This window comes from Oratosquilla oratoria, chromosome 19, assembly GCF_046742065.1.
Source record: "Oratosquilla oratoria isolate Oo_2021 chromosome 19, ASM4674206v1, whole genome shotgun sequence".
NCBI lineage: Eukaryota > Metazoa > Arthropoda > Malacostraca > Stomatopoda > Squillidae > Oratosquilla > Oratosquilla oratoria.
Genome location: NC_134795.1, coordinates 40,205,675 through 40,221,243, shown reverse-complemented (window position 1 = coordinate 40,221,243; position 15,569 = coordinate 40,205,675). Strand labels below are relative to the sequence as shown.

The following is a 15,569-nucleotide window of genomic DNA, read 5'->3' as shown; positions in this document are numbered from 1 at the left end:
TGGTCTGCTATTCTGCAATGATGTCCAGTCTTTATGAAAGACCTTGATCGTGAGTATAACACAATTGAGTGGCACTTGTTTATTGACTCTTCCAAAGTAAGCTTGAAGGCAGTCCTACTAATGGAAATAAGTTTCCCTCTGTTCCTCTGTCTCATGCAGCTAATATGAAGGAAACATATAAGAGTATGAAGCTTTGATTGCAAAAAACAAAACAAAAATAAAGTATGAGGAATTCAAATGGAATATCTGTGTTGACCAAAGGTAGTGGCACTTTCACTTGAAGTGCAGATGGTCACACTAAGTTTTGTTGCTTTCTTTGTGAGTGAGACGGTCAGAAAAGAAGTGACTACATAAAGAAAGTATGGCCAAAGTGATAATTGGTTCCATGACAGAAGAATGCCATTGGTACTCCACTTGTTGATCCCGAGAAAAATTATCTACCTTTGTAATGAAGAAGTTTGTCAAAGGTATGGATAAAATTGGCGAGGGGTTCAAATATTTGAGAAATATTCCCCACACAAAGTGACGCCAGAATCAAAGAAAGATTAGGGAACTGATGTAAGATCAAAAGTTCGATGAAGTGCTTACTGATGTTGAAAATGCTGCATAGAAAGCATTGAAGAAAGTTTGCATAGACTTCATACAAAAACCTGGGATACAATATGAGCCTATAAATCCACTTCTTGGACTCTCATTTGGTACAGTCAATTGACGAGCACGACGAGAGGTTTCACCAGGACATTTTGAATATGGAAACTCGGTACTAAGGAAAGTGGAGCCCTTCTTTGCTAGCTGATTACTGTTGAACATTTAGAAGAGACGTTCCAGAAGCCAAATATAGCCGGAAAGCTAATATCACACTGGCCTACAAGGTTTTTGGTGTCCAGGAAATATAAGTCATTCCTATAGAAACTTGGTCTCCTGAATCCGAAAATAACCTTAATTTTGACCAATCAGGTCTAGTTTTGAAGTTACCGAATTTCCATGTAATCACAATGTGCGTACGTCCACTTTAATTTTCTTTGCCATATCGAATTCTAATTTTCTATTTTTCCAGATTTTTTGAGATGTGGTGAATTCAGCAACAAAAAATGAGCAAGATGCCGTCTTCCAGAAGGTTTTGCGTAAATTCTCCAAAAGTGTTTTGTTACGTTTGTGGAGAATACACTTTGCCTGAAAATCGGAAAAACATCACGGACTTTGTTGAAAGAGCTTATATGGCATATTTTGGGGTCAAGCTGGGAGACCAAGATAAATACTGGGCACCGCATAGTATTTGCCAATAACAATGTACAGAGCATATGCGACAGTGGACTAAAGGGACAAGGAAAAGTATGATATGAAATTCGCTGTACCAATGGTGTAGCGGGAACCCAAAAATCACTTAGATGACTGCTACTTTTGTGCCCTAAATTTGAAGGGTATTAACAGGAAAAACCGACAAACGCTTGTCTATCCTAATCTTGCCTCAGCTATCAGACCGGTTCCACACAGTGAAGAGCCTCCTATTCCTGTCTTCAGTGTCTTGCCTCAGATAACTTTGCCCTCAACTGAAGAAATCTCATCACCTGAAGATGACACTGGAGATGAAGACTTTTCAGGTACGACTTTACTTCAGCTTTTCTCCCAGGAGCTGAATGAGTCTAGTTCGTGACTTGAACCTCCCCAAAAACTCAGCAGAACTGTTGGCTTCCCGACTGAAAGAAGAGAATCTTCTAGAGAATGGCATCTTTTCATAGACAGCTCTAAGCGTAGTTTAAAAAGTGTATTGTTGCACAACGGGAATTTGTATGGCTGTCCCACTTACCCACTCAACAACTCTTACGGAAAAATATGAAGAAATTAAGTAAGTTTTAAAGAAGATACGGTACCATGATCATAAATGGGTCATCTGTGTTTACTTGAAGATGGTGAACTTTCTCATGGACAGCAATCTGGTTATACCAAATACCCATGCTTTCTTTGTATGTGGGACAGCAGAGACCGAGTAAACCACTATGTTAAGAAAGACTGGCCGCCTCGAACAGATATGGTTCCACGTAGAGCTGTCAATATATTGGAAGAACCTTTAGTTGATAAAAATGGGTAGTGTTTCAAATATATCTGCTATGTATTTCCAGAACTGACGATTGAAAAACTGAAAGCAGGGATTTTTGATGGACCACAAATCCGTAAGCTCTTGAAGGACACAAACTTCATGAAAACGATGAGTGAACCTGAAGCATCAGCATGGCGCGCATTTGTTGAAGTAGTGCAAAATTTCCCTGGGAACCACAAAAGTGACAACTATAAGGATCTTGTTGCCAACTTAATATCAACTTTTGGTGAAATTGGTGCAAATATGAGCATCAAAATGCATTTTCTTTTCAGTCACCTTGATCGTTTTTCTGAAAATCTCGGAGATGTTAGCGATGAACAAGGTGAACGACTTCATCAGGATATCAAGGAAATGGAAACTCGGTACCAAGGACGTTGGGACTCTGTAATGATGGCAGACTACTGTTGGTGTTTATAAAATGAGATTCACCAGCGGCTCAACATTCACGGCACACTATGAAACGTAAATTTATTCCTTGAATTTTGTGCCATAAAGCTTTTATTTCATTTTTCTATTTGTGCTCTTTTCTGTATAATGGCCTCGCTATTTCTTCCTATGTTTTGCTCATGTATGAAAAAAATACTTTGTTAAGGAAACAGTCTTGTTTAATTCCAAAAGCCACCAAATATCAATTCTTGTATACTGTTCGAATAGATTTTATGAGGATTTTTATCATCCAACGTAACTAAAATGGAAATAAGAAGAGTCAGAAAACTAGACCTGATAGGGGAAAACTGAAGCCATTTTTTTAATTTAGCAGGCAAAATCACATAAGAATTCGCTGAAATATTTCAAACACCAGGCAAAAAAAATTTTTTTGTTGCCCAGTGTTACAGCTACATTTAATATCACCTTGATATATTAAATATATACATTTGTTACAAGATTGAACTATATCACAAAAAAATGCCTGATTGACAAATTCTGAACACACTGTAATTTATTTATCTAGTTACTGGTAGTGATTGTGAAATAACATTTACTTAATGAGAGTCCTCTGGTATAGAACGATTTTCTAAGAGTTCGACGATTTGATTCAGGCCAGGGCATGTGGAGGGTCGACGATGAGCTAACTTCAAGACGGTGATGGGTCCTTCCATCACACCCACGATCGACTTAGAGTCGATATTGAGGGTCGACACAAGAATCGACGTAGTATGGTGACGAGTCTTTTCGTTTCCTAATGGACGAAGAGACGATATAGGTCGACACAAGAATCGACGTAGTACGGTCACGGGTCTTTCCGTCACATTCTTGATCGACGAAGAACCGATATTTAGGGTCGACAAATGAATCGACGTAGTACGGTGACGGTTCTTTCCGTCACATTCCTGATCGACGAAGAATCGATATTGAGGGTCGACAGAAGAATCGACATAGCATGGTGACAGTTCTTTCCGTCACATTCCTGGTCGACGAAGAGATGATATAATTTATGTCTGTCTCTGTAGGATCTGCATTTTTTTTTTCTTCTACACTCTCTACCCTCTCTACTCATTTCTCAACTCACTATACTTTTTAATCCTCTTTGTGTACCCTTCGGAAGTGTTCATATACTTGCGTGGGTATGACGTCACTCAATGAATTCGTTATGGACGTCATTCATACTCCTTCCGTTCTCACACCACTAGATGAATCACATGTGTAGTTAGGCTATACGTATTAAACGAATTTATCTATAAAGCCCCAGTCACACCAAGTTTACGACGGTGGCACTTTTGTTTCCCTCATGGTTAGCGCCAGGCTATTTCATCTTCATCTTCATGACGAGGAAGGCGAGATTCATTCCAATTGCGTCTTGATTTTTTTTATCATATATATATATATATATATATATATATATATATATATATATATATATATATATGCAAGGTTGACCACGAAGAAAAACTATTAAAACAGAGCGCTTTCGTGTATTCACATCTTCAGTGCAAATAATACATATTATTTGCACTGAAGATGTGAATACACGAAAGCGCTCTGCTTTAATAGGTTTTTTTTTTCGTGGACAACTTTGCATTTTCAAGAACACACGCTTCCAGTGTTTTTCCTGCACACACACATATATATATATATATATATATATATATATATATATATATATATATATATATATATATATATATAAACAGACAAACGTACCTATCAGCTTGCTAGCCGGTGGTCGGAAGCGGGTCGTAAGCTTGGCGTGACTGGGCCCTAACGCCCGCGGTCTGGCAAGAAATTTAAAACGTATAATTTAGTCACTAAAAAAGTATCGGTAAGAAATCGTACAGAAATGGACGTAACTAAACGCTTAATTTAACTCTGACACATTGTTCAAAAGACTTGGAAATTGTTGGTACGCCTGTGTATCAATGCGCCAGTGTTTCTCATAGCTTTGTAGTTTAAAAATGTGCGTCTACATTATCGGCTGAAAGAAACCTGCACAGCGAAGTTATAGCGATAATCCTATACCACACTCCTGGTCATATGGCCAATTCCCGAAGGTTGAGTGTGGTTGAATTTTCCGCCAAAATCATCGGAAATTTAAAATTCCCGGCTCTGTGCAGGCATGCGCATTGTCGACCCCACCTCCCCCTCCCTTCTTACCCGGCTGCCCGGCTAGCTGAGCTCACTCACATCGCGGAAACGGGACAGAGTGGTCAACTTGCTGCCCACATAGGAGCAGGCGGTCCCGTTTCCTGCTGGTTTGTCCCATTCTTCGACTACCCTTTTAGTGATCCAAATGTTACCTTCTTATTTCTTGTGCTCCGGCTTGTGCCCGTTGCTGTGAGTCTGGTAGTGCGGAGGGGGGCTTCTGGTGTCGGCGGCCCCTTACCTAAGTTCTACGGTCCCACAGCTTGGATTGTCAGGACCTAGGCGTAGACTTTGATATTATACGAGCACAATCCGTTCCCGTCTTCGAACCGTCCGTGGTAAGAACCCGGGCCTCTCGGAAGACGTGGGAACATGTATTATGGTACGGAGGGTGGCGCCCCCCAAGGTCCTCAGGCCTCTCGGCAGCCCCATACCTCCGACCATTATCGGTCCTCTATTGCCTCACGGTTTGTATCAAGCCCTAGGCGTAGACTTTGACCATATACGATCGCAATCCGTCCCCGTCTTCAGGCCGTCCGTGGTAAGAACCCGGGCCTCTCGGAAGACGTGGGAACGTGTCTTATGGTACGGAGGGTGGCGCCCCCCAAGGTCCTCTGGCCTCTCGGCAGCCCCATACCTCCGACCATTATCGGTCCTCTATTGCCTCACGGTTTGTTTCAAGCCCTAGGCGTAGACTTTGACCATATACGATCGCAATCCGTCCCCGTCTTCAGGCCGTCCGTGGTAAGAACCCGGGCCTCTCGGAAGACGTGGGAACGTGTCTTATGGTACGGAGGGTGGCGCCCCCCGAAGGTCCTCAGGCCTCTCGGCAGCCCCATACCTCCGACCATCATCGGTCCTCTATTGCCTCACGGTTTGTATCAAGCCCTAGGCGTAGACTTTGACCATATACGATCGCAATCCGTCCCCGTCTTCAGGCCGTCCGTGGTAAGAACCCGGGCCTCTCGGAAGACGTGGGAACGTGGCTTATGGTACGGAGGGTGGCGCCCCCCAGGGTCCTCAGGCCTCTCGGCAGCCCCATACCTCCGACTATCATAGGTCCTCTATTGCCTCACGGTTTGTATCAGGACCTAGGCGTAGACTTTGACCATATACGATCGCAATCCGTCCCCGTCTTCAGGCCGTCCGTGGTAGAACCCGGGCCTCTCGGAAGACGTGGGAACGTGTCCTGTGGTACGGAGGGGGGTGCTCCCGAGGATCATCAGGCCTCTTGGCAGCCCCATACCTCCGACCAGTAATGACCCTCTAACGCCTTATGGCTTGCTCTGTCAGGCCCTAGGCGTAGTCTGACATTTCCACTCGTAATCCGTTCCCCATACGTCTTCGAGTCGTCCGTGGTAAGAACCCGGGCTTCCCGGAAGACAAGGGGACGTGTCTTATGATACGGAGGGTGGCGCCCCGAGGATCATCAGGCCTCGGCAGCACCATACCTCCGACCTTCAATGGTCTAACGCCTCACGGCACCACCCTCCTTCCATGTTTCTTAAGCAAAAAAAAAAAAAAAAAAAAAAAAAAAAAAAAAAAAAAAACATATATATATATATATATATATATATATAAAAATAAATAAATACCATGTTACCACACAGCTCTTCTCTTGAGCCACAGCCAACCTCTTGTCAACTTCACCTGGCTTGAGTTTTAAGATGACTTACCTGATGTTCCACCCCCAAGTAAAACACAAAAGAACTTTTGGCTTAGGGTGTCTAGTGTTAGAATTAGTATAAATCGGTTCAAAGTTAAAATACTAACATTTAGCGTAATGAGAAGAGGAAAATTATTTAAATAGTACAGTTTAAGTTGACGCAAAGTGCTAGGTATTGTATAGATAAAATGCCTTGACCATTAAAAAAAAAAAAAAAAACTCAGGTCGAAATGAACATGACTTTTCCTATTTAACTTAAGCTATTCTACAGTCATGATGGTCGAGAATTTTACCATGTTAAATTTAATTTCGACGCTCACTGTGACTCAGGTCGAAATGGACATGACTTTTCCTATTCAACTTGAGCTAATCTACAGTCATGATGGTCGAGAATTTTACCATGTTAAAATCAATTTCGACGCTCACTGTGACTCAGGTCGAAATGGACATGACTTTTCCTATTTAACTTGAGCTAATCTACAGTCATGATGGTCGAGAATTTTACCATGTTAAAATAAATTTTGACGCTCACTGTGACTCGGGTCGAAATGAACATGACTTTTCTTATTCAACTTGAGCTAATCTACAGTCATGATGGTCGAGAATTTTACCATGTTAAAATCAATTTCGACGCTCACTGTGACTCAGGTCGAAATGGACATGACTTTTCCTATTCAACTTAAGCTAATCTAGAATCATAATGGTCAAGAATTTTACCATGTTAAAATCAATTTCAACGCTCACTGGGACTCAGGTCGAAAGGACCATGACTTTTCCTATTCAACTTGAGCTGATCTACAGCCATGATGGTCGAGACTTTTAAAATTGTTAAAATTAATTTCGACGCTCACTGTGACTCAGGTCGAAATGGACATGACTTTTCCTATTCAACCTAAGCTAATCTACAGTCATGATGGTCGAGAATTTTACCATGTTAAAATCAATTTCGACGCTCACTGTGACTCAGGTCGAAATGGGTATGACTTTTCCTATTCAACTTAAACTAATCTACAGTCATGATGGTCGAGAATTTTACCATGTTAAAATTAATTTCGACGCTCACTCTGACTCAGGTCGAAAGGGACATGACTTTTCCTATTCAACATAAGCCTATAGTCATGATGGTTAAGAACTTTACCATATCAAAACTAATTTCAACACCCATTGTGACTCAGGTCGACATAAACATGACTTTTCCTATTCAACTTAAGCTATTCTACAGTCATGATGGTCGAGAATTTTACCATGTTTAATTAATTTCAAAACTCACTGTGACTCTGGACGAAGTGAACATGACTTTCCTATTCAACTTGAGCTAATCTACAGTCATGATCGTCGAGAATTTTACCATGTTAAAATTAATTTCGACGCTCACTGTGACTTAGGTCGAAATGAACATGACTTTTCCTATTCAATTTAAATTAATCTACAGTCATGATGGTCCAGAGTTTTACCATGTCAAAATTTATTTCAACGCTCACTGTGACTCAGTGATGTCACGGTATGATAAGATGACGTCATTATGTGATAAATTGACGTCACCATGTAGTCCTATGACGTCAATTTGTGTCTGTGACGTCACGAGACGATCCTATGGCGCCATGATTAAATCCGGTGACGTCACAGTATAATCACATGATGTCACTGGGTATTAAACATATAGAAGTCCGCTTGTGGGTGAAGAGACGTCACAAACTGCCATAACACACTATTGGATGAGAACGCTCGCCACGGGCTTCGAGGACTTCCCGCGGGAAGACTTGGGGTAAGTTGGATACATACCGAGGGTTCAGGCCCGTCTTAGTGGGAGACGCTCAGGGAACGTCTTCACCCAGGACGAAGCCTCTTGACTAATGCCCACGGACGAGGTCGCTCGGAAACGAACTCGGCCTCGCATACTCCCTTTCGGTCTCTCGCTTTCCCCGAGGATCTTCACGAAACTAGTGAGAGTGGTAGGCGTACGCTGGACGGAAGCAAGCGTCTCCACACTCAGGTTCCTAGACGGCTAGTTGATGCATTTGCCCACCGGGGAGGGTGCATCGGCCGACATCTCAGTGGCTCTGAGAGTGTTGGCGGACGTGGAGTTCGGGGTGGACTGGAACGGGTCTGCCCTTGCTCCCATACAGGGACTTCATTGGCTTGGGATTGAGTAGGACACAGTCAGCGGTCTTCGGGTGCTCCCCTGCGCCAAGAAAGCGTGTTTCTCTCACACGTTCTCCCTCCTTCAGTGGCGGGGGGGGGGGGGGTACCTCAACTTCGCGACTTCGGCCCTTCCACTGAGCCGCTTGGGGCGCCGACGGCTGGTACGGGAGGTCGACAGGAGCCTACTACTTCTCCCGCGTGACCTGCCCGGGCCGATACCCTTAGCACTCCACAGCTTGTTGCGTCCCGGGCTTCGGTCGGGGCCCCTACGCCGGTCGCTCTATCCAGGTTTCAAGAGACCTTCGTAGTGTAGCAACTACGCCCACAAGTGTTCGAGTCGCTCTCCCTCCACTACGGCACCCCAGAGGTGGACCTGTTTGCCTCCCCAAACACGACCCAGCTCCCCCTCTACCTCACCTGCATCCAAAGGACACGCACAGGAGGCCCAGACGCCTTCACGGAGGACTGGAATAGCTGGAAGTACGTATTCTTTTCCTCCTCCAGCGACACTAGTCCTCCTGAAGGTGATGCAGACCCACAGGTCCTTCAATGGTCAGGTCCTCCTGATAGCTCCCTACTGGCCAACCCAGCCGTGGTTCGGGGAGCTAATGAGATGGGGCCCTTCTCCCCTTCTACTGGGGTCAGCCTGCCTAGCCAACAGCCTTACCACGCCTCTTCAAGCGTCACTCCAATTTGATACTTGGAGTTTCTATGGGGAGCTCTCAGCCAACTCTTCTCTACAGAGGCAGCAGACAAGATGCTCAGAGCTCACCTTCCGTCCTCAGTGCGACAGTGTGGGTCCTGCTGAAGGAGATTCCGGAACTGCCTTCGGAGACGCGCGATGGTGACCATCTCCGCCAGCATGGTTCCGGACTTCCTGACTTGGCTGGCTACCTCCACCAACAGGGCACCGGCAACTATCTTGCCTCACTATACAGCCCTCACTGATCCGCTACGCTTGGGCATGAACATCCGAGTGCCACAGAGGGCGCGAACCCTCCTAAGGAAGGGGATCAGCGCCTCGAGAGAGCCGAGACATCATCCGGTCCTGGCCTGGTCCTTGCATCGTGTTCTGCAGTACCTGGCGTTCGAAAGGGCCATTATGGAGGAAGTTCACTTCCCTCAACGTGTCGTCTTTCTGCTCGCCTTGACTACGGACTACAGGGCTTCACAGCTGGTGGCAATCAACCGCCACCCGTCTGTCTCCAAACTGGAGGAGGACAGCTCGGCCCTAACCCTCTCTCCATCACCAACATTCCTGGCCAGGAACGGCCGAGCGGACGACATGGTTGGCCCACTCAGAATACAATCCTTCCGGGAGGGAGGACGCCCACATCCACTGCGCCCGGTCCGTGCGTTCGAAGACTACGTGGACCACACGGAAGAGATTTTTGAGGATCATCTCTTCTATAACTCGAAATTTAGGATTCCCCTAACCCCGAGGTCCCGGGCACACCTGCCTTTCCGTTCTGTGGGAGAGAGCCGACCCGGGCCATGCCCCGCACGCCCACAGCATCAGGGACTTTGTGGCATCGCTGGCGTTTCTCCGCACCCACTCGGTGGGGCGGGTGCGGGACCTAGGGGCTGAACATCGACGACTCCCTTGGGGACACGGTGTCTCTACCACTCGGTCACCCCTGGCCCATGTGTCGCCATGGAAACGGCTCCACCCCTATCATCTCATAAAAAAAAAAAAAAAAAAAAAAAAGGGGAGTGGAGGGGGCAAAGGGCGATCGAGGAGTGGGGAGGGGCCAGAAACCGCTGAACAGGATACGAATTTCGTATAATTTACGCATCGTGTGAACAGCGCAATGTTGTGCATGTCACATTCTTCGATGTGGGTACTTGACGTTTCTTTCTCCCCTCTACTGAGTGATAAAATGAATAAGTCTCCCATAGGAAAGACACACGTAATAACGGTTTGAATCAGGCTTCACCTCTCCTCCCACCTGTCCTCGTCTCATGCATAGCTTCGCTGTGCAGGTTTCTTTCAGCCGATAATATCTCTTTGTCGCGGCTCGTGCCGCTTAAATTGTTTTTATCGGCTTAAGAAACCTGCACAGATTTAGGGTCCCTCCCTCCTCCCACAGGCGAAGCCTTCATTTCTCATTGAAGTGAGCTCAGCTAGCCGGGCAGCCGGGTAAGAAGGGAGGGGTAGGGAGGGGGAGGTGGGGTCGACAATGCGCATGCCTGCACAGAGCCGGGAATTTTAAATTTCCGATGATTTTGGCGGAAAATTCAACCACACTCAACCTTCGGGAATTGGCCATATGACCAGGAGTGTGGTATAGGATTATCGCTATAGCTTCGCTGTGCAGGTTTCTTAAGCCGATAAGAACAATTTAAGCGGCACGAGCCGCGACAAAGAGATATTATAGCAGCATTCAGTGAAGACACTGCTTCTGACCCAGGGGAGTGGACAGGATGCAGGGCTGACCCGTCATCCAGGAGGTGCCAAAATGAAAGGGAGGAAGGAGAGTGGAATATGTAGGGGAGTGGTTTCTATGCCTTTTATAAAGGGGGGGGGAAGCCTTTGGTATATGTAAGTTTATATATTACACAAATGTTTTATTACTTGGAAGTAACAACCTGTTAAGTGCTAAGGAGCTGTGGAGTGTGTGTGTATGTGTGTGATTCACCACCTTGGTCTTGGATCACGCGTTGGACTCGCGGTCGACAGCCATTAATCTCCCGGAAGAGAGCTCAGAGCTCGTAAGACCGATCTATGGGTAATACTGTGACCTAATACGCACACAAACACCCAATTTCCACCCACGAGAGCTGGAGTAACGACTCGCAACGCAGTGATACTGGAATTATTTCAGCCCTGTGCGGGATTCGAATCCAGCCCGCTGTGCCAGTAGTTACGATCGCTACCACTGCGCCATCATGCAGAGTGTGTGAATGTGTGTGATTTCAGTAACAATAAAATATTAACAATTCTTGTTGGTGCAAATGTGATTTCAAATTTGGTCACATCTTCACGCATTAAATGCTTATTCTACACCACGTATTTTAACGGGGGGGAAATGTAGGGCGCAACTCTGTCACGACTACCAACTGTACAGGAACATCGATTCTGTTGTTTCACTCGTCTCCCACGAACACCTAAAACCACCAACCGATACTTTTTTGAGTGACTACTTCTCTACATTCGGTACGTTTGTACAGTATCTATTCTACTTATAATGTATTACCAAATAGAACATAATACTAATTATAATATTGTTTTTATAATCATGCAAAGGCATGACACACCCTTATATGGGAGGAAGCCAGTTAAGGCGTGCACCATCTCCCTACCCATCCAACATCTATTTGTTTCCCTTACGTTTGTGCTTTTTGTGGGAGAAGAGCCATCTCTGGTCCCCGCCCACTGTAAAAATACATAAAAACGTGAATAAAACAAAAAATTAACAAGTAAAGAAATACATAAATAAAATATATAGATAAAAGGACCATCCCTGACCCCTGGTCACTACCCTAGTCAAAGGATAATGATAATAATAACAAATATAACAAATACAGTAGTAGCAATACATACATATATATATATATATATATATATATATATATATATATATATATATATATATATATATATAGTGAATATAATACAAAGACTAACAATTGAGGAAGTAAAAAAATATAGATAAATTAAAATAAATTAGCTTATAAATAAACACACTTTCTTGGATCTTTCAATTAGTACTAACAGCTCTCTTTTTTACATAATACAGAACATACTGCACATTTCAATTTACATTAGAACTACATTCAACTTACGTCACTGGTGAGATTTAATTTTATTCCAACTTTTAGCACAAACCTGAAAGAGTAAAATAAATGGCTTATGTCAGTATGAATTAAATATATCACATTCAAATTATAACACTGAGCTTATATATGAATTACATAAAACACTTGTGAATTCCTCGTTGATGCAATTAAGATCATGGAAGGACATAGAGTCATAGACAATAAAGCGACTCGTTTTACGAACCAGCGACGTCGCTACAAACCTTAAGGGCACCATGAAAATTAAAGATGTCTAATTTTACCGAAATATTTCTAGTGCTTTTCAAAGTCAATGGTAGCTAAATAAATTCCCCATTTTTTATTGTAATTTGAAATGATGTCGTCTGCTGCGAATAATTCGTCTGCTAAGACATTTTTCATAAGTCCCTGTGGCCCTCTCTGCTTTGCAGTGAAATCAGAGGTTATGTTTATTTTTCATGCATCATGATCGTGTCGAGTGACGCAGGCTACCTAATATCAAATTTGGATTGGATTGGATTGGATAAATTGGCAATATGATAAACAGATATTAAAGTACAATCTATAAAATAAAATTGCGGGGATAACACAATGCATATGGAAATTATTTCCAGAGTTGGCAACAAGTAAGATGTATATCAGCAATATGTCATACATATGAAATAAAACTAATAATCCAGATATATTTAAACTAATATAAATATGAACAGAAAAGATTAAGCATAATATCACTTTAGAATGACAATAATTTCCAAAACACATTATGTTTATCTATATACCAAGAGCTTTTTTCCCCTTATAAGGGAGGTAGCCAAGTCAAAGGCACGTACCTACTCCCACCCATTCCATTCCCATCCCTTCCACCCTTTTTTCCTTCTTATCTTAGCTCCTCGTGGATAGCAGGTCCTCTATCCCATATTTCCCCCATCACATCCTCTTCCTTTAAGATGTTGTTGTTGTTGTCGTTCCCTAGACTGTCTGTCCGAGCAGTCCCGTCTCCCCAAGGAAGGCCACAGCCGAAACTTGGTTTTCCCACAAATCCTTTATAGAGTGTATGTTGTGTTGTTTGCGTGCATGATTGTGTATAATGCAGTCTTCCATTATGTGTTGTATGGTATGGGGTGAAGTGTTACATCCTGGGCAGCTGTTCACAACACGGTCGTCCAGCCTCTTCTGGTAGCTTAGAAGTGCTGGGTGGTGACCGCATCGCAGTCTGGCCAAGTGGACTCTGTCCTTTCGTGGGAGAGAGGATTCAGAAGGGTGGATATCAGGGGGTCTGGCATGCAGCAGTGTGTTGTCTTTCAGTGTGTTAATGGAGCGGTGAGTGATATGATTATGAATATGTTTCCGGAGGCTGGTATTTGGTGGTTGTGGAGGAAGAGAAGAGAGTATCTGTGCGTAATAAAGGTCTTTGGGTGTAGTTTTAATGTTTCTTGGTGTGTGTGGGTGTTCTGCTATGTAGTGTAGCGGGTGTGATGTGTTTGTGGTGGCTGCAGCAAGTGTTTGTGTGCCTCTCATGTCGAGGTGGTCCTTGACTTTGAGGACTTTTGTTTCATGGTGTAAATGGTCTGTAGGTGATGGATTTGTGCAGCCTGTAATTGTTTTTAGGGCTTTGTTTTGTATGATTTGAAGGGTGTTGTGGTGTGTCTCACTGAGATTAGGAGCCCATGCAGGACTCGCATAATTCATCACTGAGCGTATGCATTGTTTGTATATTGTTATATTAGTTTCTTTGTTTTGTCCAAATGTCGTTCCAGTGATTGACTTAAGTGCGTTAAGTCTAGGTGTGCATTTGTTTTTTATGTTTGTGAGGTGTTGTTTGAAAGACATGGATGTATCGTATGTTACACCAAGAATTTTCGGTGTGTTTGTGTGTGGTATTAGAGTGTTGTTGATGTAGAGATGAGGTATGTATTTGTGTTCTTTTGTCCAGTTGGTGAGAAGTGTTGCTGTAGATTTGGTTGGAGCTATTTTGAGTCTGTTTGTGATGAACCATGTGTTGAGTGTGTCAAGGTAAGGCTGGATTATTTCTGTAGCTTTGTCTGTGTTACGATGTGTGCATGTGATTGTTATGTCGTCTGCGTAGGAAGAGATTTGTATTTCTGAGGTGTCTGGCGTGGGTAAGTCATGCATGTATAGATTAAATAATGTGGGGGATAGAACTGAGCCCTGTGGTACTCCGTTCTTAATGTTTCTGATGTGCGATGATTGGCCATTATATGACACATGAGCATTCCTGCCTGCCAGATAATTGGCCAGCCATCTTTTGGTGTTATTGTGCATGTCTGTGTTATATATTTTATTTGTTAGGTTGTGGCGGGGGATAGCATCAAAAACTTTACTAATGTCCAATGTTATAAGAAGTGTTCTGTGGTGGGGCCTATCTGAATTGATGCCATCTAAAATTCTTTGTGTGAGGTTTGTCAGAAGAGTGTTTGTGGAGTGTAGTGGCCTAAAACCGTGTTGTGAGTCAGCAAGGGGAATATATGGTGTGACAAGTTTAAGTATTAGGCGTTCAATGACTTTAGAGGGGGTGCAGAGAAGTGTGATTGGGCGGTGCGATGTTGGGATTGTTGGGTCTTTGTTCGGTTTTGGAATGGTGATTATTTTACCATGCTTCCAGATGTCGGGTATAGTGTTGTGTGAATAGCTGTAGTTTGCAATGTTTGTGAGTGCGTGTATACCTTGTGGTCCAATGTGTTTTAGGTGGATGTTGCTTATGTTATCAGGGCCACAGGCAGATGAGTGCTTGAGATTATGCATTATGAGTTTTGTCTGACTGTCTATGAAGGGTGTATAGTCTGAGTCTGTGGGGAAGTCTTTCTTACGTCGAATGGTGCGTCGGTCGTCAGGGTGAGATGTAAGATGGCTCGTCTGTGCAAAATGACGTATGAGTGCGTTTGCTTGTTGTCTGTTTGAGGGTAGATTATCTGTTGTTGTGATTATTGCTGCGTGAGAGCGTGTAGTGTTAGTGTTGGATAGTGTGATGCTGTTGAGTGTTTTGTACAATTTGCTGGTGTTTGTTTTGTGATCAAGTGTATTGATAAAGTTTTGCCAATTTTGTGTTTTTTGTTCATGTATTTTATTGGCAATCACAGTGTTTAGTGTTTGTATTTGGTCTGCTATGTTTTGAGGGATAGGTGTGGGGGTATCGTGTTTAAGTGTGTCACGTTGTCTGATGAGGCCTTGGATTTCTGGTGTGAAGTTGGGGTTGTGTGATTTTCTGTTGCCTCTAGGGATGTATCTCTTGTCTGCGTTTTGTATGATTGTATTAAAAGCGTGCACAGCATTGTTTATGTTTGTGAT

At 43.6% G+C, this 15,569-nt stretch overlaps 1 protein-coding gene across 9 annotated transcripts in view; it reads right to left on the bottom strand.

The window, feature by feature from the left end:
* Window positions 1–15,569, bottom strand: part of LOC143035849 (shootin-1-like) — an 841,540-nt gene that overhangs the window by 619,705 nt on the left and 206,266 nt on the right. For 7 of the 9 annotated variants that reach the window (XM_076202920.1, XM_076202921.1, XM_076202919.1 and 4 more), the window contains one exon: window positions 11,818–11,862. The exons of the other annotated variants lie outside the window; for them this stretch is intronic. In XM_076202920.1, coding sequence (XP_076059035.1) covers window positions 11,818–11,862 — 45 coding nt within the window. The remainder of the gene's footprint in view (window positions 1–11,817; window positions 11,863–15,569) is intronic. 9 annotated transcript variants of the gene reach the window in all.